This window comes from Mustela lutreola, chromosome 6 (assembly GCF_030435805.1).
Source record: "Mustela lutreola isolate mMusLut2 chromosome 6, mMusLut2.pri, whole genome shotgun sequence".
Lineage (NCBI taxonomy): Eukaryota > Metazoa > Chordata > Mammalia > Carnivora > Mustelidae > Mustela > Mustela lutreola.
The window spans coordinates 144917735-144941825 of record NC_081295.1 but is presented as its reverse complement, the minus strand read 5'-3'; the positions used below and the strand labels follow the sequence as shown (position 1 = coordinate 144941825).

The window sequence follows — 24091 nt, the reverse complement described above, 5'->3', positions numbered from 1 at the left end:
TGACCCACAACCTGCCGCAACCCAGAGAGAGAACCAATGCCTTATCTATAATAATCACTCTAGGAAGGTTGCCTGCTGTTAAGTCAGACTTGCAGGAAGCCCGACTGCTAGCTTTAGAAACAACCCAGTAAGTTAAACAATAAATGACCCTAACAATTGGACCCAAATGGCCAGGACTTGATTAATAACTGACAGGTTCCCTAATTTTTGTCCCAACTTAGGATCAACCAGAGAAAGCCTCACATGGCTAACTGACAATCGCTGGGATCACACAGGATGCCCCATTTCTAATTAGTCTCCCTACAGCTTTCCCGTGCCCGTAGCCTTCGGTGAGGGCATGCCTGAAGCACTGCCTTTCCCCCTGGATCAGCCGATCAGCCGTTCCCACTCCTCCATCTGCCTTTGATCTTCTGCCAGAACTCAACGGAGGGTGGCTCTCCTGCATAGCAAGTTCGGAATAAACTGCCTTTGCATTTGTGATGTGCTTGGTCTTCACTTGTTTCCGCACACTGAAAGAATAAAAAGGGAATAAAGAATCAAAACAGGAGTCTTCCACTGCAGACAGATAGCTTGGGTGGGTGGGGTGGCATCGTCCTGGGCTCCAAGGTCTCCCACAGGCGGGGACCTTACAACCCTGGAGGAGTGAGCGTCCCAAACAATAACCGCCAGGACAGAGGGAATAAGAGGGTAGAGAGATCCTCCGGACCAGGGGTGGACCGGAGGAGTTAGAGAACCGACGCCGGAGGCGTGCGTCGCGGTACGAGGACCTGAGCCTCCCACCACAGACGCTTCGGCTCTTTAAACAGTCCCGGTCTCCCAGCGGGAGAGGAGCTTCCGCGCATGCTCTGTACGCACGCGCACTCTCGGCACCGCCCCTCGGGCGGGTACTCAACGTCACGTCCGGCGACGGCGGCGACGTCGGCGGCAGCAGTGGCTGTGGGTCGCGGGCTTCCCGGGCGCTGGCGGGGCCAGCGTGGGGGCGCGTCCGTGTTCTTGGCGGCCCTCACGTCGCCCTCCTGCCCGCCAGCGGGTCAGCGCGCTGGGCCTGGTTTCCGCTTAGTGTCAACCCGGGTGTGGTTTCCACTACTTAGAGGTGAAGCGTGATAGGGAGAATGGGACCTGGGGTCGTTTGCATTTCCTGAGGTGGACGCTCCGGGGCCGGAGTGTCGCTGACCGAGTTTCCTCCAGGACCCGTGTGCCGCTGTCGTGGAACCCGAGAATGGCCCGTTCTGAGGCAGCGGGCGTCGCATCCCCCTGCAGCTGTTTGGCGGCCGCTTTTAAATGAGTCCCCGAATTCGTTTAGCGTTTTAGTGCTATGATTTGGGGTTTAAAAAAAAAAAGTTTGGTCCTCAAAGCTCAGAATTCTTGAGAATTTCTCATTTTAAACCATTCCTCCTCTTTCCTGTGACGGAAGGGGCTCAGAGCGTATCTTTTCAATAAGACCGTGGCTGTCCGGAACTGCTCAGGATTTCTAAAACCTGGGGTTTGTGTATATATATGTTACATATTTTTTTTCTTTTGCTTCGAGGTTTTAAGCATTTGAGTCAAGCTGTGCAGTACTTCCTGAAAAATGTGTCACATTTTGTTCTTAAAATGCCAACCCGATTTGACCTTTTCCTGATGACGAACTGAATTTTATGAACTCTGTTTTATGAAGTTCATTGGGGAAAGAACCAGAAACCACTGAACTTTTTGAATTCTGATGACACATTTTAAGTCCTGATTCCTTCTCCAGCTTTATGGCATCACTGGAGGACAGGCTAATTAATGTTCCTGCCCCTCTTCTCCTTTACAATTTACTGCTGTTAATCTGTGGTGGGTTCTGAATTTTGGTAATTATATTCGATAATATTGTGTTTAAAGTGAGGAACTTACTTACCGCCTTTTACTTGATAGCTTGGTTTTTCACTTACAAAATGCCCGTTCAAAAATAATGGCGAAGCAAAAGATTTAAGTCCCCTGGAATCCTATTCCCTAAAGATAAGCCATTGCCAACATTTTAGCATATGGTATAATTTTTTAATGCAGAATAATTGTAAAGCAAAGAATCCCAGTGGATACTGTTTGGTAACCCCTTTTGCGTGACATCTTGTCTGTCTTCATATTTCACTAATTGTTTTTTCTTTGAGTGTGTGCAATGGCTGGGAACTCCCATAAATAGTGATTCTAGTCCCTGCACCGTAGGAAATCTAACAGCTCAGAGGACTTTAGTTTTATGGGTTGGTTTTTGGCCAAGGAGCATAGGTGAGGTGGTGGTAGTTGTTTAAAAGGAGATATTTAATGTTGATTCCTATGCAAGGGCAGCCCGTTTGTTTTAGTATATTGAATTCATGGAGAAGTTGCAGAAAATCATTGGGGAAAGTCCCAATTCTTCATTCTCTGTTTTTAAGCTCACTCTTTCCCCCTCTCTGATCTCTCTCTCTCTCCCAAGAATGAAACATGACTGAGGACTCTCAGAGAAATTTCCGTTCAGTATATTATGAGAAAGTGGGGTTTCGTGGAGTTGAAGAAAAGAAATCCTTGGAAATTCTCCTAAAAGATGACCGGCTGGGTGAGTTTTACAAGCTGAATTAAGGTGGTTGGGTTTTAGTCATCCCAGCTGTCCAGAAAGAAATGCTGTCTTAAAAGACATTCAGAAGTATTTGTTACCTGATGTATTTTTTTTTAGTTCCAGGTGAATAGTGTATTTTGGGAGAAGTTATGGATTTTTCAAGCTTATATTTTGCCAAGGCCAAGTCAGATGTCTTTGAAAGGTCTCAGGAAGTCAATGGTGTTTTTTTTTCTCATATTTCCCATGTATTTCTTTTCCTCAGTTTTCAGAGGTGTTACTAGCTTCTGGGTAAATTCACAACAACTCTTGGCCATGATTTTTCCTCTATGGAAATACTGGGACTGTGTTATTTATTGACATTTTAGTTTCTTTGTAGTAATAATAAGGTCTGTTCTGTTGACTTGAGTAAAATAAACTGAACAATAGATAAAAATTTTGTATGTGTAGAATGCTTTTAAGATTTCCAAACCATTTCCTACCTGATCTTTGATCCTCACTAGACAGTCTGTGTTTAAAGTATGTCTGGAATTATTCACAAGTAGGGGGATCCGAGGTCCAAGACAGTTGAGGATGGTTTGCTGGAAAATGTAGAGATTTGAGGGCTGACCATGCCACTCACTAGGTATACTAACTGAAGTCACTTAATTGCTTGGAGCTTCAGTTTTTGCATTTTTTTTTTTTAAGAGAAATCTTCATTTATTTGAGAGCGAGAGAGAAAACATGGGCGAAGAGGAGGGGTGGAAGAGAAGCAAACTCCCCGGTGAGCAGGGAGCCTGACTCCGGGTTTGATCCCACATCCCTGAGATCACAGCCTGAGCTGAAATCAAGAATTGGATGCTTAACCGACTGAACCACCTAAGTGCCCCAATTGCTGCGCCCAACAAGCTTTTAGTATGGATTAAATGAAATAAATTCTATAAATAGTACCTACTGCTTGTGTTGTAGGAAACGTAGTAATATATGCAGAAAGCATCACCTACGCCTTGAGGCACTGATTGTTTTTAAATAGCTAGTTGGAGGAACACCTGGGCTAGAAATCAGACCAGCATTGCATTTCCCAGATTCACTGACTAGAGTAGAATTTTTCTGAAGAAATGTTACTCTACTTCAATTTTTAAAAATCAAAATGCACTTTCTTGTGATCAGCATAAAAAGCTTCTAACTAATTTTTTTTTCTTTGTCTAGATATTGAGAAACTTTGTACTTTCAGTCAGAGGTTCCCTCTCCCGTCCATGTACCGTGCGCTGGTATGGAAGGTGCTTCTAGGTATGAGATCAACGGTTGGAAGGCTTCTCTTCAAAAGTGTTGAATGAGGGGATATTCGCCATCTTATCAGTCAGAAAAAAGAGGATTTTTAGGCCCGTTACTGAATATCAGGTCTACTCTCAGGAGACTGAATTACTGCTCACCGTGAACGTGTATGTTTATGAAGGTGACTTCAATAGCCGTACATTCAGTAGGACTCTAAGAATGTCAGTTTAGTCATGACAGAAGGGAAGGTAACGTGTGTTGCTGAAACTAACTGTGGGAAGAGCATCGTATTGGAGAAGAAACTGATCTGGCCTTTACCATCACCTCAGTAACCCCGAGGAAGACCCCTCTAAGTCTCGGCTTTTGCACCTGTAAAATGAGGTTATTGAGCTAAATTAGACTGAGGTCGAAGCTCTCAATACGTTATCGCTGTGATCCCCAGCTGCAGAGGTCTAGCTTCCTAATGAGTGCTCTCAGAAAGAAACAGAAGAGTTTTTACTTCCTAGAAAGCACAGATGGATACATTTCAGTGATGAGTGGCTGAGGAAGAAGAAGAAAGGAACCTGCTCAGTTTCTGTAGAAGAAAAAGTGTATCAGGTGCCACAAGGGACTGACAGCATCCTTTTGAGCCAAGGATTTTTTTCCTATGATGGCTGAGCCTGCTGATGCATAAAACGTCCAGCTATTACCATGCTTCTTTTCTTCCTTTCTTTGAAAAAAATGAGAGTACTCCTAGAATTCTGCTGTGAGATAGGTATTAATATCCCAGATGAGGACAAAGACCGCAGGCTAGATAATTTTCCTGAGGCCCGGCAGTCTGCAAGTGGCAGAGCTAGGATTTGAGCTTAGGCTGGTAGAGTCCATTTGAAGTAGGAGAGACGGTAGACCTCATTTTCTTTCCAAAATGTATTTTCAGGACTTGAGAAATCTGTAGTCCTGAGTCTGATGATGTAATGTGGAGGCAGCGGGGGGGAGTACAGTCCATATTAGGAAGCACTGTATGATCCCCTTTTTTTGTGCGTTCCGGCAGTCTTTGTGCATTTGTGCTTCTGGTGGGCCACCGTCCAGTTCGTGTCTAGAGAGCAAGTATGAACTATTTTAGTTTTTCCCTGAACATTTTTTTCTTTAATCTTGGTGTTTCTGGTGGCCATAAAAAAAAAAAAAAAAAAAGCCTTCCAGGGATGTCTTTTAGGTAAAGTGTCAATTCTTTCTATTTCTGTTGGGGAAATACTAGGTCTTTTTTTTTTTTTTTTTTTTTTTTTTTATAAGATTTTATTTATTAGACAGAGATCACAAGTAGGCAGAGAGGCAGGTAGAAAGAGAGGAAAGCAGGTTCCCTGCTGAGCAGAGAGCCCGATGCGGGGCTCGATCCCAGGACCCTGAGATCATGACCTGAGCTGCACTTGATCTTAGCCAAAAGGCCGAGAAGCGATCATGACCTGAGCTGAAGAAGGCAGAGGCTTAACCCACTGAGCCACGGAGGTGCCCTGGAAATACTATGTCTTAAGAGTTAATAATAGCAGTGGATTCATGGGAGATGTACAGTTGTACTTTGTGACACTTTGTAAGTGCCTAGACTTCATTTATCATGTCTGTTTTTCCCACTTGTCTTTATCAGGTAAGTCTTTGTTATTTTGTAGTAAAGACACTAGGGATTTGGAGCTGCCATGCTGTGTAGGAGACAAGCTAACTCTTCCCAGCACAGGTGTTGATTACTCAGGGACCTTGTCAGGCCTGCTTCCTGATATATTTTAGGTAAATATTGGAAAGAAGTGTTTTAGAACTAGCTCTTACTTTGAGGCTTAACATGGGAAACACTGTGCTGCCTCTAATAGTACGAGGAGGGTTGAATTACAACTGTTTAATCTTTACTAGCCCAGATTTGGAGGACGTTTTAGTGTATTCCCTTGGGTTTTCCAGAAGCCTGGCACAGAACCGCAAAGCTAAAGTAGATAAAACTTTGTCAGGACAGAGAACATTTAGGTGAGTTAGGTTCTAATGGTAACATGGCATCATGTTAGCTTAAGTCTTTTGAGCTCATCCAACTTCTGTTTTCCAGAATATTCTTTAGAATACTGGATCTGTGGTGCTCTATACCAAGGAGTGATCCTTAGTCATATGTATAGCTTACACTTACACTAGCTTAGTATGTGTTGTGTACTTCCTAGGTACTTTATGTATATTAATTTTTTAGTCATTACAGCAACTGAGATAGGGATTATTAGCCTCATTTTTCAGATGGAGAAGCTAAGGCATAGGGAGACTAAACTGCTGACCATCATCCAGCCAGTTAATTGTAGAGCTAGAGTTCCACCTCAGGAGCTTTGACTCGAGTCCGTGTTCCTATACAGTCTTGCTAAATTTAATGAGGCTGGAATAAGTAAGAGGGTTTTTAAAGAAGATTTTATTTATTCATTTTAGAGAGCGAGAACACGCATGTGCACGTGTGTGCAGGCAGAGGTGGGGAAAGGGAGAGAGAGAATCCCAAGTAGACTCTGCTGAGTGTGGAGCCTGACATCATGACCTGAGCTGAAATCAAGAGTTGGGCACTCAACCAGCTGAGCCACCTAGGTGCCCCTAAGATGTTTTCCTTTATAGCAGAACTTAGAGCCTTGAATATTCATTGTCACATTTTGCAAATCTGTTTGGTCCTTCGTACCCTTTTTCTCATGCAGACTTTTGGGGCTAGTGTTGTACAAAGAACATTATCCATTCCATTTACCACCTATGACAGCTGAGGAAACAAGTTTCCAGAGAGAAATTCGTGAGAGTCCTGGTATCATCAGACCTGGGACTAGACAAAAGCCTGTCCTGTTCTCTTTACACTGGGCTTTTTCCATGCCATTTGTTTGTTTAAAAAAAAAAAAAAAATAGATTTTTGCCCCAAAGCCTCCTGGGTAAATAGGTTTAGATGGGTTAATGAGCATAAAATGGCATCAAAATGTAATGTAAGGTGGCTTCATCAGCGAAAATGAGAGATTTCTGTGGTCCTGAAGCTAGGCTAGTTTGCTTGTTGTGGAAGAGAAGGATTTGATGAGTTGTTGTCACTAAATACCCCGGACTGGATGGCTTCAACAGTAGTTTATATCCTCATGGTTCTGGAGGCTGAGCAGTCCAGGATCCAGGTGCTGGCTGGTTTGGTTGTTGGTGCTGTAGGCTTCCCTTCTTGGTTTGAGGATGGTCACCTGCCCACTCTGTCCCCACATTGCAGAGCGAGTGAGACTGCAGACTCCAGGAGGTCTTCCTTTTCGCAAAAGGGCTCCAGCTCTGTTGGATCACAACCTCATTTACCCTTAATCACTCCTTATTGGCCTTATCTCCAATTGGAACACTGGGTTTGGGGCTTTAGTATATGAGTTTTTGGGGAAAACAATTTGGTCTATAGCAGGGGCCAAGTGCAAAACCTGGAGATGTGTCTGTAGGAGCCAAGGGAGGCCCCGGGCCAGCAATCATAAATTGAGCGAGTTCATTATGGTAATTGATGTGGTTATTGTTTGGATGGTACACTTATTCAGGGGCTTTATGATGCCCTTTCATTTCTCTTAAATATCAGTGATGCAGATGACATTCAAATATTGGTAGTACTTAAAATTCAAGATTGTTTTATAGAGCGAACTTGTAAAAGAGAATCTGTATGATAACTAACTCTCCATGTGATTCCAGTCTCACTGTGCTGGGCAGTCTTTCACTTGGTTCTCTGTAATCAAGGGATTTGGGTCTGTGTCTCAGTACTTTGCCCATTTTTCTTCCCCCCTCGGTCTCCGTGTAGGGATCCTGCCTCCGCACCACGAGTCCCATGCCCAGGTGATGATGTATCGCAAGGAGCAGTACTGTGATGTCCTTCATGCCCTGGAAGTTGTTCGCTTTGTCAGTGATGCCACACCTCAGGTTGAAGTCTATCTCCGCATGTATCAGCTGGAGTCTGGGAAGTTGCCTCGAAGTCCCTCCTTTCCACTGGTTAGTGGTACTTTAGTTTGACACTTGGTTCAACTCTAGACTGTTCTGTCCTGCTGGCCTTAGCATCATATTTTGCCTGAGAAACCAACTTTTCTTCTTTTCTTCTCCTTTTCCTTCTTTTTTGCTTTCCTTCTTTCAGATTTTGATTCATTTGAGAGTGTACAAGCAGGGAAAGCAGCAGGCAGAGGGAGAAGCAGGCTCCTCTATGGAGCTGGGAGCCTGACGCAGGGCTTGATCCCAGGACCCCAGGATCATGATCTGAGCTGAAGCCAGATGCTTAATGACTGAGCCACCCAGGTGCCCCACTTTAGAAACATTCAGTGGCTCTCCTCTGTGTCTTTATATAACAATTTCCCATCCTTGAACATTTCCATAGCCATCTTGTACCTTTTCTGCCTCGATCCTAAAATCAGCCATTTCTGTTTTTAATAAAGTTTGGTCTTTAGAAACCAAGAACAAGGAACTAGATGTGCATGTTGGTTCTGGTGTGGTGTTGCTTGTAGGGCCTGTCAGCAGAGCTAGGAAATACATATACATTCTGTAAATACATAGAATCGTGTACATTCACAGACATACCTATGTCTGTTTATCTGTCTCTTTATCTCTGAGTGTGAAAAAGCCTCCATTCACGCTGATCCCTCTGATCGCAGTCCAGCACCACAGGTTCTTCTTGCCCTCACCCTTCTGTGTTTGCCCCTTCCTGTCTGACAGTGGCAAATACAAGAAGGCTCCCCTCAGTACAGTCACTTCTTTGCCCATTCCTCTGGTTGTAAGTAGTAGTGCCAGCTACCTCTTGGCCCTTGCCTACAGACCCAGTGGGCCACCTCCTTTGCCTTGACCGTCCTTGGCCTCAGCCCGACAGGGCCCAACCTGTTTTTAAACTTTTCCTGTTCTACAAACCCTTAACTGTTTACTTGGACTACTTGTTGCTCATAAAGGGGAGAACGGAAGTTCAGGCAAATGAGTGATTATAGCTCTTGAGCTTTGGCTATTTTTCTGCAGTTTAATGTTCATTATAGGAATTTTAACTTTTTGTGTATGTGGCTGAAACAGTGATTGCTCAGTATCAGGATTTATCTGCAAGCTGTGCTATTCTATAAAAATTGTTTTTTTTAAAGACTACATTTATTAGAGCATGAGCTGGGGGTAGGGGCAGAGGGAGAGGAAGAAGCAGACTCCCCCCTGAGCAGGGAGCCCAATGGGGGGCTCGATCCCAGGATCCCAGGGTCATGACCCAAGCCAAAGGCAGGTTACTTAACTGACTGAGCTACCCAGGCGCCCTGAAACTTTTATTGCAGTTGGCAACCTACCCATATAGCACTTAGAGTTTTGACTTGTTCTTGCTTTTGAAGTGAATGGTGTGGCTCCCATGGACAGATCTGAGGTGGTCCACTCATATTAAGTTTATCAAGAGAGACTGACCCTGAAAATAAATAAATTCTGCTTATCTCCGGCAGAGTGCAGTTGGTGATACTCTGCAAGTTTTTAAATGACGTATTAAATTGGTTTAGATTACCTGTTAGTTGAAGAAATGTAAATGATAGGTTATGGTTTCACCTCATCCCTACTTGGCTTACCACACTCCCGCCCAGACACCTTCTCCTCGTCTTGGGCACATGTGCCATCAAAGTGTTGGCTTTGGCTCTGCCACTTCATAACCCCCCAGTCATTAAGCCCCACTCAGCCTCATTAGTATTAGTACATAGCAGAGTGTGTGACAGCTCTCCACACGGCTGGGAGCGTAGTCAAGGATGTTGGTTGTCTTCCCTGCTTCTCAGACTGTCGTGGAGCCAGTGAGAGGCCACGTTCAGGAGTACCCAGCACAGTGCCCAGTATAGGCTGGGCATCCAAGAAGGGAGATGGTCTTTCCCTTTTCTTCCTTCTCTCTCTTCCTCTGATACAGTAACTAATGTTTAGAAAAATGTATTTTCTGTGATTCTGTTACTTTTTTAAAAAAATTCATATTGGAATTGAATTTAACATACAGTGTATTACTGGTTTCAGGGGTAGAATTTAGTGATTCATCAGTTGCGTACAACACCTGGTGCTCAGTACATCACGTGCCCTCCTTAATGTCCTTCACTCAGTTACCATCCTTCTACCCCTCCCCTCCAGCAACCCTCAGTTTGTTTCCTGTTGTGGTTCTGTTACTCTTGGACATTTTATAGAATATTAAGTTGAATGGAGGCCTAAAATGAAATGCTTTTTAAAAATAGGAATCTTGATTTAATTTGAGCTTTTAAGGGAGACAGATACTTTTCAGTTTCCTTTTTTTACCCCAAAGTCCTTCAGCTTTTAAATCCTAGATGAAAAGTAATGGTTTTTTTCTTTTTTTTTCTTAAAAGAGAGACCGCTTCTGCATGTGTGCATGTGCGTGAGCTGGCGGAGGGGCACAGGGAGAGGGAGAGAATCCCAAGCAGGCTCCATGCCCAATGTGGAACTTGATCCCGTGACCCTGAGATCATGACCTGAGTTGAAATCAAGAGTTGGGCACTTAATTGGCTGAGTCACCTGTGTGCCCCTGAAAATGTAATTTTGTGTGAGATATTGTGTTTGAAAACAAAATGGATTCCCACGTAGATTCTAGTTTTTGTAAGATTACTTTGTTGAAATTTACTTGAGGGTTTATGTTCATATTCTGAGTGTTGACACGAGGTTTGAGAAATGCCATTCTTCTGGTTCCTAAAATTCTGATTCTAGGGATATTTTAACTTATCAGGTGCTTAAGACAAAATTCTAAAGGTATGTATGAATGCTTTGAAATAAAATGCTTTTTTTTTTTTTTTTAAGAAGATGCTTTATTAGTCCTTTTGGAATCATTGAACTTTTGTAAATTACCGTATGTTGTAAATGTCTCCATTTCTTTGTGATGTTTATCACACACTTTTGAAAGAAATTCTCTTTTAGCCTCGGGAATACTTTTGGGTGGAGAGAGTTTGCACCTCGCTTATGATTTATGTTTTCTTTGATGACCTTAAGTGGTGGAAAAATCTGACGAGTCTAAAACCTGGACATTCGTAAGCACTACTGATCCAAATAGATTTCTTTGGTTACCCACCCCTTTCTCTGCCCTGGTCTTCTCTTTAGCGGCAGACTGAGTGCTTTTTGGTTCCACTTTGATTTATTAATGCGGTGTCTTCAAAAGTTAGGGGGTAAGCTCTCATTTTTATGCGAGAAATATGTATTCCTCTCTTCTGCTGGCTCCCTCCCTTTACCAGAGATTTACTGTCTTTTTTAGGAGCCAGAAGATGAGGTGTTTCTCGCCATTGCCAAAGCCGTGGAAGAGATGGTAGAGGATAGTGTCGACTGTTATTGGATTATCCGATCCTTCGTGAACCAGTTAAAAAACAAGTACCGAGAGTCTTTACCCCAGCTGGTAAGCGATGCTCTTTTTGGCTCTTGGGGGGTAGGGTGAGTAGTGGTGATGGGGAAATATCCTTGCTTCCTGGTGCTGCTACAGTTACGAGTGGACCCTCTATGGTAAGAGCCAACAAGTATTTTCCGTAAAAGATCAAGTAGTAAATATGTCCATGTTGGTGGGCCAGATGGTCTCTGTGTCTCTCTTGCAAACACTCAGCTCTGCTACTATTGCACAGAAGCGGCTGCTGACAGTGCATGAAAGAATGGTGGTGGCTGGGTTTGGCCTGCTGCATTGCCACAGTTGGCAGCCCCTGCTCCTTTCCTTATCCTGGTCTAGAATCTACTGGCTTTATCTAGAATTGCCTCTGAATTAGTTAAGGTTTGAATTTGGCTGTATGTAATGGAAAGCCCAAATGTCTGAAGCTTTATTTTTTTCTCTCATGTAACCAAAAATCTAGAGGTAAGGCAGTCCAGAGCTGGTGCCACAGTGCCACGATGTCAGTGGGGACCCAGGCTCCTGTCCTTTCGGGCCAGCATTTTTAGGTGTGATCCTTCCTCTTTTGCTCATAGCTGGATGCTGGAGTGACAGCCGTGACCTCCGTGTTCTAGGCAGGTAGGAAGGGAAGGGCAAAGACAAAAGTGAAGGAGTGGAAGGAACAGCCAGGCAAAAGTGTCTCCCTTGGACAGACTTTCCTTGTGCCTATCTGTTAGTGGCAGGACTGTGGCCCCTGGCCACCTCTGTCTGCAGCAGAGGCTGGGAAATGGGGGTGTGGCTTTGTTTTAGCCAGACATGTTGTGATCTTTAAACTCGGATTCTGTTAGTGAAGGAGAGGTGAACGGCTGCGAGGGAGGCAGCCTGCTGGGGGGCTGCCATGCTCTGACTCGGGAGTACAGAGAGCGGCGTGGCACCTGCTTCCTCAGCAGAAGCCTGTGGTTCCTTGCCGTTCTGTTTTTCTCGTTTTTTTCCCTTTATTTCTCTCCTTTAAAAATGAATGTCTTTTTTCTTAAATTGTTGAGTTGTTTCATTTGGAAATTCTCTTGAGAGCAGTAACTGAGATCGTGGCTTCGGGGCCAGGTGAGGGGCGCCGATGAAGTTCGATGGAGCCCTGAGGATCCCTGTGCTAATAACTGCAGTCACCAGGGCGGTTGGCAGGAGGACTCTAGCTTTGTAGGTAGAGCACTGATACAGGAGTGTTTTATAGATTTCAATTATGTAAAATTTGATTTTCAGAATTTTAAAATTTAATCCACTTAGTTGATTTCAATAAAGACAAGCTTGGCGATGGAAGCATAATGTTATTTGCTTAATTAATTAGATCAAGAGGTCCAGATTATACCATGATTTAATTAGCTTTTCTTATTTAGTATTGAAGGAAATTCTGTAGCATTTTGCTAGTTTATGTTTAAAGAACTCCTTTTTTAAAAATTTTTAAAATTTTTTATTAACATGCAATGTATTATTAGCCCCAGGGGTACAGGTCTGTGTATCGCAAGGTTTACATACTTCACAGCACTCACCATAGCACATACCCTCCCCAATGTCCATAACCCCACCACCCTCTCCCTGTCCCCGGCAACCATCAGTTTGTTTTGTGAGATTAAGAGTCTCTTACAGTTTGTCTCTCTCCCGATCCTATCTTGTTTCATTTATTCCTTTCCTACCCCTCAACACCCCATGTTGCCTCTCAACTTCCTCGTATCTGGGATTTCATATGATAATTGTTATCTAATTGACTTATTTCGCTAAGCATAATACCCTCTAGTTCCATCCAAGTCATCACAAATGGCAAGATTTCATTTCTTTTGATGGCTGCTTAGTATTCCATTGTGTATATATACCCCATCTTCTTTATCCATTCATCTGTTGATGGACATCTAGGTTCTTCCCATAGTTTGGCTGTTGTGGACATTGCTGCTATAAACATTCGGGTGCACGTGCCCCTTCGGATCACTACATTTGTATCTTTAGGGTAAATACCTAGTAGCATAATTGCTGGGTCGTAGGGTGGCTCTATTTTCAACTTTCTGAGGAATCTCCGTGCTGTTTTCCAGAGTGGCTGCACCAGCTTGCACTCCTACCAACAGTGTAGCAGGGTTCCCTTTTCTCCGCATCCTCGCCAGCATCTGTCATTTCCTGACTTGGTAATTTTAGCCATTCTGACTGGTGTGAGGTGATATCTCATTGTGGTTTTGATTTATATTTCCCTGATGCCGAGTGATGTGGAGCACTTTTTCATGTGTCTGTAGAAATGTCTCTTCATGTCCTCTGCCTGTTTCTTGATTGGATTATTTGAAGAACTCTTTATTTTTTAAAGAATCCTTTATTTTTGATAACACAAGTAATAAGTATATTCTTGGAGTATTAGTCTGAATGAATCCAGTGTTCCTATAGATCTGTACATCCTCACCCCCCACTTTCTTAGAAATCAACACTGTCCTTAGCTGGGTGTATATCCTAGCCTGTCTTATGTACATTAGGTTGGGTGGAATCCAGCCACATCTACACATATATACATATATATACATGCACATGTGTACACAATACACATACATGCATTTGATGACTTATATTTTTTGTATATATAACTTAAAAACCCCCATAAATATGAGATCATTGATACAGCTTGACAGTTTTTTTTTAAAAATCTCGATGTCTTGGAGCACGTTCCAAGTCTGTGCAGATCAGTAGTATTCCACCCTGACTTCTGTTAGAACCACCTGGGAACTTTTAACAAGTTATCAGTGCCTTTCCTCCACCCAAACCCATTAAGTCAGAATCTCTGGGGGTAGGTGGGGCCCAGAATTCTATTTTTTTTAAAAAGTTTCAGGTTGGGGCGCCTGGGTGGCTCAGTGGGTTAAGTCTCTACCTTCAGCTTGGGTCATGATCTCAGGGTCCTGGGATCGAGCCCCGCATGGGGCTCTCTGCTCGGCGGGGAGCCTACTTCCCCCACTCTCTCTGCCTGACTCTGCCTACTTGTGATCTCTGTCTCTCTCAAATAAATAGACAAAATCTTAAAAAAAAAAAAAAAAAAAAAGCTTCAGGTGATTCTGAAATGTGGCTAGGGTTGAGAGCTACTCCTTTAGAACTACGTTTTTTCCCCTCTTAAAAGTGTGTTCATATTATTTCCTGTTAAGAATTCTGCCATGTTTTAATATGCCAGCTCCACGTTGACAGTCTGCTTGCCTTTCTGCCTGAGCCTTTCTATATACTTGAGTGTTTCTGCAGGGCAGGTCCCTTTTAGGGGATTGCTCCATTGAAAGGAGATGTATTTAAAGTTTTTAATTGCCAGGCTGCTCACCCGGAAGGCATACTGATTTTGCTTCCCCCAACAGATAAGATTTTCTATTTTCCACTCCATTGCCAATACTTGATAGTATCAGTTTCTTAAATTTTTGTTAATCTGATAGTGAAAGTGGTATCTTAGTTTAGTTTACATATCCTTATTTTCTAGTGAAGCTGAGCAGCTTTGCATATATTTGTTGGTGATTTCTATTTGTCCACCTCTCTATCTTGTTTGCATCTTTATTTGTAAGAACTTTTGATATACTTGGAATATTAATCCTGTGTTGCATATGTTGGCAGTCTTTTCTCCCTGTATGTTGTATAGAGATTTTTAAAGCTCTGATTTAATCAGATCTGTCAATATTTTGTTTTTTGGAGTTAGGAAAACCTTTTCTAACTCCAAAATAAAACACAGGTTTAAAAAAAAAAACTTTCCTCTAACTTTTAATGTTTAAACATTTTATTTATTTTAATATGTTTAAAAAAAATGTTTTTTAGAGAGGGGAGAGTGCGCTCAAGCAAGAAGGAGTGGGGGTTGGGTGGGAGGGCAAAGGGAGAGAGCATCTTAAGCAGACTCTACACCCAGCATGGAGCCTAAAGTGGAGTTCGATCCCACAACCTTGATCATGACCTGAGCCAAAATCGAGAGTCAAAGGCTTAACTGAGCCACCCACATGCGTCTATATTGAAACATTTTAAAATTGAGTTCTTTAATTTGTGAGGGATTTGTGTATGTTTGGTATTGACACAAGTTTGACCTTGTTTCTTTGTTAACTGTAATAAACCTTCAGTCAGCCTCCTCGTCTTCCCCTTTTGGTTTGATGTTATTAAGCTCATGCTTCATGCCAGGCAGTTTACTTTTTAATGAAAACTTAATTTTAGCACACCTCTTTGTTTTTATAGATGAGGAAACTGAAGCACAGAACAGTTAAGCAACTTGCCCAAGGTCACACGGTAGTAAGCAGTAGAACTACCTACCACGTAACACTATCTTTCGGTTTATTCTTTTTTTCACAGATTTGAAATCTAATCATATACTAGATTTCTGTATATATTTGTATCTCTTTCTGGGCTTTTCCCCCATCAAGCTATTTGTATATTCCTGGGCCAGTACCATATAATTTATTTAATATAGCTTCCTCATATGTTTTGGTAGGTGGTAAGGAAAATTCCTTCATATTATTGCTGTTTCAAAAGTGCCTTGGCTTTGCTTCAACTCCAGTTTCTTTTTAGAAATGAATTTTCAATCAGCAAAATACTAAATGCCCCCAAACCTTAATTTCTTCATCTTTAAAAAAGGTTTAATTAATTAATTTATTTTTATTTATTTTTTAAAAGATTTTATTTGACAGAGAGAAATCACAAGTAGGCAGAGAGGCAGGCAGAGAGAGGAGAAAGCAGGCTCCCTGCCAAGCAGAGAGCCCGATGCGGGGCTCCATCCCAGGACCCTGAGACCATGACCTGAGCCGAACGCAGAGGCCCAACCCACTGAGCCGCCCAGGCGCCCCAAGAGGTTTATTTTAATATGGACATTATAGTACTTAGCACATAGTTTTAAATAGTTATGAAGTTATTTTTTTATTTTTATTTTTATTATTTTTTAAAGATTTTATTTATTTGACAGACAGATCACAAGTAAGCAGAGAGGCAGGTAGAGAGAGAAGGGGAAACAGGCTCCCCGCTGAGCAGAGAGCCCAATGTGGGGCTCAATCCCAGGACCCTGGGATCATGACCTGAGCCGGAGGCAGAGGCTTTACCCACTGAGCCACCCAGGCGCCCCTGAGGTTATTTTTTTAAAGTTCTTTAGAATATGTAAGAAAAGTTAAGTTTCCTTTTTTTTTTTTTTTTAAAGATTTTATTTATTTATTTGACAGAGAGAGATCACGAGTAGGCAGAGAGGCAGGCAGAGAGAGAGAGAGGAGGAAGCAGGCTCCTGCTGAGCAGAGAGCCCGATGCGGGACTCGATCCCAGGACCCTGAGATCATGATCTGAGCCGAAGGCAGCAGCTTAACCCACTGAGCCACCCAGGCACCCTAAGTTTCCTTTTTGTTGCTATTTGATTTACTGATTTACGTGAACATTTCTCTTTAAGCTGTTCTTAGTTTCCCATAACATTTTTATTACTGTGGTTAGTGGATCTCTTCTTCCTAGCTTCTTGTTAGAGTTTTTATAATCTTGTCTATCATTTTCAAGTTTTTGTGGTTTTACCAACGAAATTGGTTATCACAAAGCATAGCTTGTTTTATCATCCTAGGGAAATATACATGTAATGGGCAGTAATGGGTTTTTGGCAGGACAAGAAGATGAGACTCTGGTGGTGACACATTTATTATGTCATTATATTCTGATTGATAGGGTTACATCACAGCTTCTCCTCTCCTTATAAGCTTTAGGAAATGTTGCTCTCTGATGAGTCCTGTCTTTGGCAAGAATAGAATCCAACTTCATACTGTCTCCTGGACGGCCTCTCTGGTTAATCTCTTTCCAGAGGAGACCATCTTTAAGCCATCTTGGGCTTAATTGTGTTTAATCATTAAAGTGAGTGAACTTTCTTTCATTGCCATTCATCTGCTTTTTAAAAGCTATCCTAAAAAGGTTTTTTTTTTTGTTTATGTTTTTAAATAAACATTATTAACAGCCTCTTCCTAAGTTCAATATTAATTCCTCTCAGAGTGCTTAAGTCTCTTTTTGTCAAGTTTTGCCTTCTGTTATGTTTTCTTCATAAAGTAAGAATTTGAGAGTCATGGAAATATTGGAAATAACCTAACTAGCTGTAAAATATAATCTCGTCTACCATTTGCTGTATACTAAAACTTAAAAGCAATGTAAATATTGTCTCTTTCCACTAGAAAAGTATATATACATTATATATTTATATTCACTATCTTTCTTAGATTTAGTAATAGCATATGATAACACATTTTTCTCTACCCTGGTGTTTTCACCTGATACATGCTAGAAATCATGCCATAAGTAATACAGTTGTCTCTTGAACAGTGCTGAAGTTAGGGATGCTAAGTGCAATTGGAAATCACGTATAACTTTTGACTCCCTAGAAACTTTAACTACTGTACCCTACTGTTGACTAGAAGCCTTACCAAGAACATAAACAATCTATTAACACATATTATATATTTTGTGTGCTTTAGGTATTACCATATTCCTATAATAAAGGAACCTAGAAAAAAAATGTTATTAAGAAAATGATAAGGAAGAAAATATACATTTATCATTAAAACATTTACATACCAATGGGCCCATGTAGTTTGAACTCCTTTTCAAGGGTCAGCTGTATAGATAGCTTCATACTACTCCACTCTGTGTATACGCTTTTGTTTAATCTACCTGTTCTCTATTGGCCACTTAGGATGTTTCCAGTCTTTTGTTATTAGACACGGTGTTACGGATTAATAGCTTTGTGCATATACCTTTTCATTGACTTACCAGTATATTTGGGGGATATATTTTCTAGAAATAGGTTGACTGGATCAAAGGGTAAAGGCATATGTTATTTTGCTAGATATTTCCAAATTCCCCTTCATAGATCTCATCCTCTCAACCAGAGAATGAGATAAGTTTCCGTACAGTTTCTCTTGCCAACATGGTGTATTATTTTTGCCAGTCTGATAGGTGAGAGAGAGATGATAACTTCAGTTTGGCTTTTTCTTTTTTTTTTTAAGGGTGAAATTTTTTTCATTGATTTTTAAAATTTTAATTCTGATATAGCTCACATACAGTGTTGTATTAGTTTCAGGTGTGCAGTATAGTGATTCAGCAGTTCCATATGTTACTCAGGGCCCCTCATGGATTACTCTTAATCCATATTGCCTGTTTCCGCCATCCCCTCAGTTCTTTTCTGGGAACCGCCAGTTCTCTGGAGTTAAGATTCTGTTTCTTGGTTTGCCTCCCTCTTTCACCGCATGTTCATCTGTTTTGGTTCTTTTTTGTTTGTTTTAAGATTTTAGTTGTTTGACACAGAGAGCACAAGCAGGGGAGCTGCAGTGGGAGAAACAGGCTCCCCACTGAACAGGGAGACTGATGTGAGGTGTAATGTAATGTATACTGGAAAACAGGTGCTATGCAGCCTGTATATTGTCAGTAGTTATCTTTGGGTAGTATGAGTTTAAGGGCTTTTTATATCTTTCTTTATTCCTTACTGCATTTTTGAGATTTCTTAAAATGAACATGTTATAAATCAGGAAAAAAGATTTAGAAAAATTTAAGAATGGAAGGAAGATGTACATTGAGTGATTATCAAGATGTTGATTAGCATACTTAAACATTTCATTTAATTCATGATATTCACTTGGTTATTCAGCAATTTTATATATATACATATATATGTATATATATAAAGATTATTTATTTATTTGACAGAGTTCACAAGTAGGCAGAGAGGCAGGCAGAGAGAGATGGGGAAGCAGGCTCCCCGCTGAGCAGAGAACCCGATGCAGGACTCGATTCCAGGACTCTGGGATCACAACTTGAGCCGAAGGCAGAGGCTGAGCCATCCAGGTGTCCCACACTCATCTGTATCTTACTTGTTATTTGTATTGAGTTTTGGGTGAGATTTTCTTTGCTATGAAACATAATATATATATATGGTGTGTGTGTTTACCCATTTCAGTTTGTGAAAAAACATTCCACTGGCAGAACCAACCAGAATTCTACATAGGGTTTTAGAGGTGAAAGGTGAGATCAAGAGCCCTTTGACAACTTGGACTTTGGAGAAAATTTCCTGTTTTTGAGAGCTATGTGGAGTATTCTTGAGAAGCTCTAGGAATTATTTAATAGTGTAGGAAAGTCGGTTTAACAGAAAAAATTAGAGCTCCTTGAAAGAGGGGAAAACTGGGCCCAATATTAATATGTGGGCCTCCCTGCCTGGCTGGCTCCCGTCATTCTGTGTAAGCCGGCTCAGATGTCACCTCTCCAAGAAATCGTGGCCTTATAAGGCCTGGGTTCGGATTCCCACCTCGATGTGTCCAACATCAGGTGCTTACCCCACGAGAGCTTTATTACAAGTTTGTATGCTCCCTGAAGGTGGGGACATTATGTCAGTATGTTTTCATTTACTCTTCTGTATGTAGCATAGGGTTTGGCTATAGCGAACATTCTAAGAGTTAGGAATTACCTCTTTGGGAGAGATGCAGAAATTTAGTAAAAGAAACATTTGCATTTGCTTAGGTGATATGGGATGTCATTGTGTTTTTCTGAATAGGGAATACAGACTTCAGGGTTTGACTCCCAGGCACCGTTCTTGGCCAGTGGACCCTAGATATAGCAGCTTGTGCCAGGCGGGTTTGGCTGGTCTGGTGCTGTCTTGGTTAGCTCTCCCAGGCTTCTGGAGTTGGCTGCTGCTTAACCTTTCATGGGAGAGGCTACCAGATGGAACCCAGGTGCTTTGTGCCCCCCATGTGATTTCTCTGCCTCCTGAGACTTCTCCTGCACTTGTGGTACCGAGTGCCTTCTCTGGATGTCTCCGTCGTAGGGGTGTCTTTGGCGTGGTGCCCAGTAGTGCTTGGCATAGGTGTGCTCTGGACTGGTGGGCCCTTTTCATATCCAGCTCTTTTTGTTGCATTCTTCTGGACTCCCTCTCCCCACTTGAATCCCACTCTGTTTCTTTGGTCTCTTTCCCCTTCTCCCAGTGTATCATGTACTGTTCTGGAGCAGCCAGGAGTGTCACAGGCCTTTCTTAGTTCCCCAGAACAATTGAATTTTGCTTTGGACTTTTGCTTTGGCTGTGGAACCTTGTTAGTGCTGTTAGGGGGAACAAGAGTTCGGTTTTGCTGGCTCCTGGCCTGGAAAACCCCTCAGTCCCACCTCGCTGGTTGCTCTGGTCGGTGCTGACTTAGGAACTTTGCGTCACTCATGACTTGGAGGAGTCTGAAATTTTGTTTTCTAGCACTTGCTGCATTCAGCATGTACATTCAATTCGTCTTATTCATCACAGGCTGTGAGATTGGGTAATGTTATGTCAGAGGAAACGAGTAATCTCTCTTCCTGTTTAATCATTAGCCAAAGGCTTTTGAACAATACTTGAATCTGGAAGATAGCCGTTTGCTGAGTCATCTGAAGACGTGTTCTGCGCTGTCCAAACTTCCTTACGATCTCTGGTTCAAGAGGTGCTTCGCGGGGTCCTTGCCTGAATCCAGTTTACAGAGGCAAGTATCACTTCCAGAGATGGCCAGAGGCCTGAAGGCACAGAAGGATCCTAGTTTCTCATGTGCTTGTCCTTCAGTGTATGAATCTACTTTAGGATAATACCAGTAATTTGAAGCTAACTTCCCTGGCAGGCGACAGAGCAACTTGATTCGACTTATTTATGCACTTAGAAATGCCAGAATATTAGTAATGTTAATGTAACATGAATACAAATTAATGTTGATGCTAGAAAGATTAGAATATGCAATTAGAAAACTTGAAGGCCCTCAGTCTGATAGATGATGTACACTATTCACGTCTGAAGCCGTCTCTAGGAGCTTCTATTGGTCTAGGCTTTTCCAGAAATGTGGCAGATCCTGATCTGGAGGAAGTCTTCCTATTTCTTAGTTCTGTCGTGACATCTTTAAAGTAGCTAAAGGCAGGCAGAGAGATCAGAGACTCACACTCTGCTTTCATTCATTTCAGACGTATTGCTGGCATCTCAGAGTCCTGCTCCTCCCTCTACCCCAAGACTGTATGAGGTAGTTGGGAAGAAAGGTGACATGCAGAAAACAGCACAAGACAGTCCATGACTAAGCACATAGAGTGCAACACCAACTTTAAGGGAATAGGAATGATCAGAATAGGTTTTTTTAGAGTGGTTGCAGATTCCTAACTAGCCTCTTAAGCTCTTTTTAAAAAAAATTTTATTTTTAGAGTGAGAGTGGGCATGAGGAGGCTTTCCTGCTGTGTAGGGAGCCTGATGCGGGACTTGATCCCGGGGCCCTGAGATCATGACCTGAGCCGAAGTCTGGTGCTTAACCCACTGAGCCACCCAGGCACCTCCTAGTTCCTTTAGTTCTAGAGAAGTTTTAGGAATTTGAGCCACTGGAAAATGAAATTGCATTGATCTCATTTCATATGCTGCTTTTGTTATTCCTTAGTACTTAATGATTAGATTAGCATTACACAATATTAATAAAATGACACTTTGGTCTAAGACTTTCCTTCCCTTAAATGTCAGGTTTAAAACATTAGGGAATGGGTGTCTGGTAGATCCCTTAAAGAGCAAGTACTCTTTAGTGATCATTCGTTTTTCCCTTGCAGTGCTGATTGTGAAATATGTTTCAAATAGCTGATTTGTTGTGTTTTTGCTTTTCTGATGATTATTTCATTATAGCTTTTCTCTGAAGTTTATACTTAAAAGGAGTAATTTGATTTAATTTTATAATTTGAGATGTTTAGCTAAACAAAATTCAAACTCAATTTTATTATATCTTTTTTTTTTTTTTTTTTTTTTGTAGGGTTTGGGATAAAGTTGTAAGTGGATCCTGTAAGATCCTAGTTTTTGTAGCTGTGGAAATTTTATTGACCTTTAAAATAAAAGTAATGGCTCTGAACAGTGCAGAGAAGATAACAAAGTTTCTGGAAAATGTAAGTGTTCTTTTTTAAAATTTGATTTTGAATCTAGAAAGGAAGTCCGTTTAGCAAGCCAGATTTTCCTACTGCATTCTTTCTCTGATATTTTTACCTTAAAAGAAACCCTTTTTCCCCTTGGAAAAATTTAGCTTAAAGTTGGTCTGTGGGTTATTATTTGCATCCTCTCTGTGTGGGATGACGGGCTGAGTAGTGAGACTGTTATCGGGAGTGTGTGTGGTTAGGCCACAGTCTTATCGCCTGACCACCAGGAGGCTTGCTGAGAAAAGGAAGAGGTGAGATCTGTCATGTGAGGTCGAATAATCCTTCTTCGTGGAAAAAGGAAGCTTGGTGTTTTGGGGATTTTGTAAGCCCTTTCATTGGTGTTACTATCTCTGGCAGAATCCCAGTTGGGTTTGTTAATGTGCGTAAGTGTATACTTAGTGCGTGCAGGGAAAGGTCTAAATGAATCTCTGAGTATCTTAGAGTACCCTTAACCAGGAGAGAGGTAGAGGAGATTTATGCCGGGATGAATTTCACTGGACCCAGAATCTCTTCTTTTTAATTGGTCACTATTAACATTTGAATAGTGGCTCAGTAAATAGTAAGTACCAGTGAATGTGAGGTGAATACAAGAGTCCTCTTCACGGGGGGGTCTCCCATGGAATCCCAAACAGCCCTAGGAAGAGCGGCTTCATCTGCCTCATTTTAGAGCTGGGATCTGAACTCCGGTAGCCTGGGTAGCCTGCCCAGGAGCACACGGGAAAGCGCAGGCTTGAAACCCAGGCAGTCTGACCAGAGCTCCTTGGCGTGTCCTCCGTGGCCAGCAAAACAGAGATCTGGGCCGCGGCCTTTCGCACGATTGCTTTCTGCCCTGCCAAGTCGTGAGAACTCTGATGGGGTGGGGGCCACATAAGTGCTATGGCACAGCGAACCAGGGAGACAAGGAAGTTATACATACTTGCGGTTTCATGACGACTGCTTTGCTTGTCTGCAGATTCCCCAGGACAGCTCGGACGCGATAGTGAGCAAGGCCATCGACTTGTGGCACAAACACTGTGGGACCCCTGTGCACTCAGCCTGATGACTTCCGGCGCACGTGGCCTGCGGGGCCACCCTCAGCAGGGACACCGCCTGCTACACTCACGGAAAAGGCTGTTCTTGCTTTGGTGCTCAAAGCATCATTTTTTCCCCCAGTAAGGTTATTTAAGATACTTGGTGACGTTGTGTTTGGAGCGGCAACTTGTAGTTACACAGAAGTACAGAACTCAGCTCCGAACAGCCGTTAAAAGGGTTATTCCAACAGTACCTCCCCATTCTCCACACATCGACCAGGGAGGGTGGGTGCTTTGATAGGCAAGCCTGCCCCACTCCTCTCTAATTAGCACCATGCTCGTTCCTTTCTAAGACTATTTCTGGAATAAAGAACAACTTCCTTTTGTTGACAACTCCAAGTCGGCTCTCTCCTTGATGCAGTGCTTGTTTAAGCTGTCTGCTTTCTGAGGCTTCATCTTGCCAAATAGGTTTCAATAAAAGCCTTACATTTTTTTTTCCTCTGTGTCAGTCAGAATGAAAATTATTGAACAAAATATGTCTGCATTTACCTGCTTTTACCTACCTGCATTTATCTACCTATCTCTCACCAGAGAGAATACTTGCGGATGTCTTGCCAGACTCATGCTTTTTCCTGATGAGTCATTAAATGTTGGGTGGGCTCTAGGAGCACCCTGCCACCCAGCATTGGAATGGGAGAACTGGCAGGCTAAGGCTAATAGCTAATGCCCCTGGGCCCTGTTGTGCCACATAATGGTTACTGTTGATTGGACAGTTGTAGGCTTTGAGACCGGTGATTGAGAGGAGGCCCTTTGTTCAAGACTGATTCAGCTGTCGGACCTGCAGAAGCCTGAGTGGTGAGTTGGTTCTCTACCCAAGCCACCCCTAGAAGAGGAGGGAGACCTTGAAATTATGCAGTTAGAGTTTGGAGAATCCTTTCCCTCCCTAATATGTAAAATAACTGTTGACAAAGAAGTCAGAGTGAATGGAATTGTTGAAGCCAGCTGGTACTTCTGTATAAGTAACATATCCAAGAGTATTTCATTTTTAAAGCAAAAGAATACACCCAGAAGAAAACT

At 42.3% G+C, this 24091-nt stretch overlaps 1 protein-coding gene across 3 annotated transcripts; it reads left to right on the top strand.

Annotated features, from left to right (window-relative positions):
* Window positions 1-970: 970 nt before the first annotated feature.
* TBC1D7 (TBC1 domain family member 7) lies at window positions 971-23512 on the top strand. 3 transcript variants are annotated; one of them, XM_059179294.1, is made up of 8 exons: window positions 971-1093; window positions 2432-2551; window positions 3737-3817; window positions 7572-7759; window positions 10998-11135; window positions 20418-20563; window positions 21848-21977; window positions 22957-23512. In XM_059179294.1, exons 2-8 carry the CDS (start codon window positions 2440-2442, stop codon window positions 23041-23043), a joined length of 882 nt encoding a protein of 293 aa, XP_059035277.1. In that variant the 5' UTR covers window positions 971-1093; window positions 2432-2439; the 3' UTR covers window positions 23044-23512. The 3 variants fall into 3 exon arrangements, with proteins under 3 accessions (XP_059035277.1, XP_059035279.1, XP_059035278.1); XM_059179295.1 differs by lacking the exon at window positions 971-1093 and adding an exon at window positions 1465-1483; XM_059179296.1 differs by lacking the exon at window positions 3737-3817.
* Window positions 23513-24091: the final 579 nt, after the last annotated feature.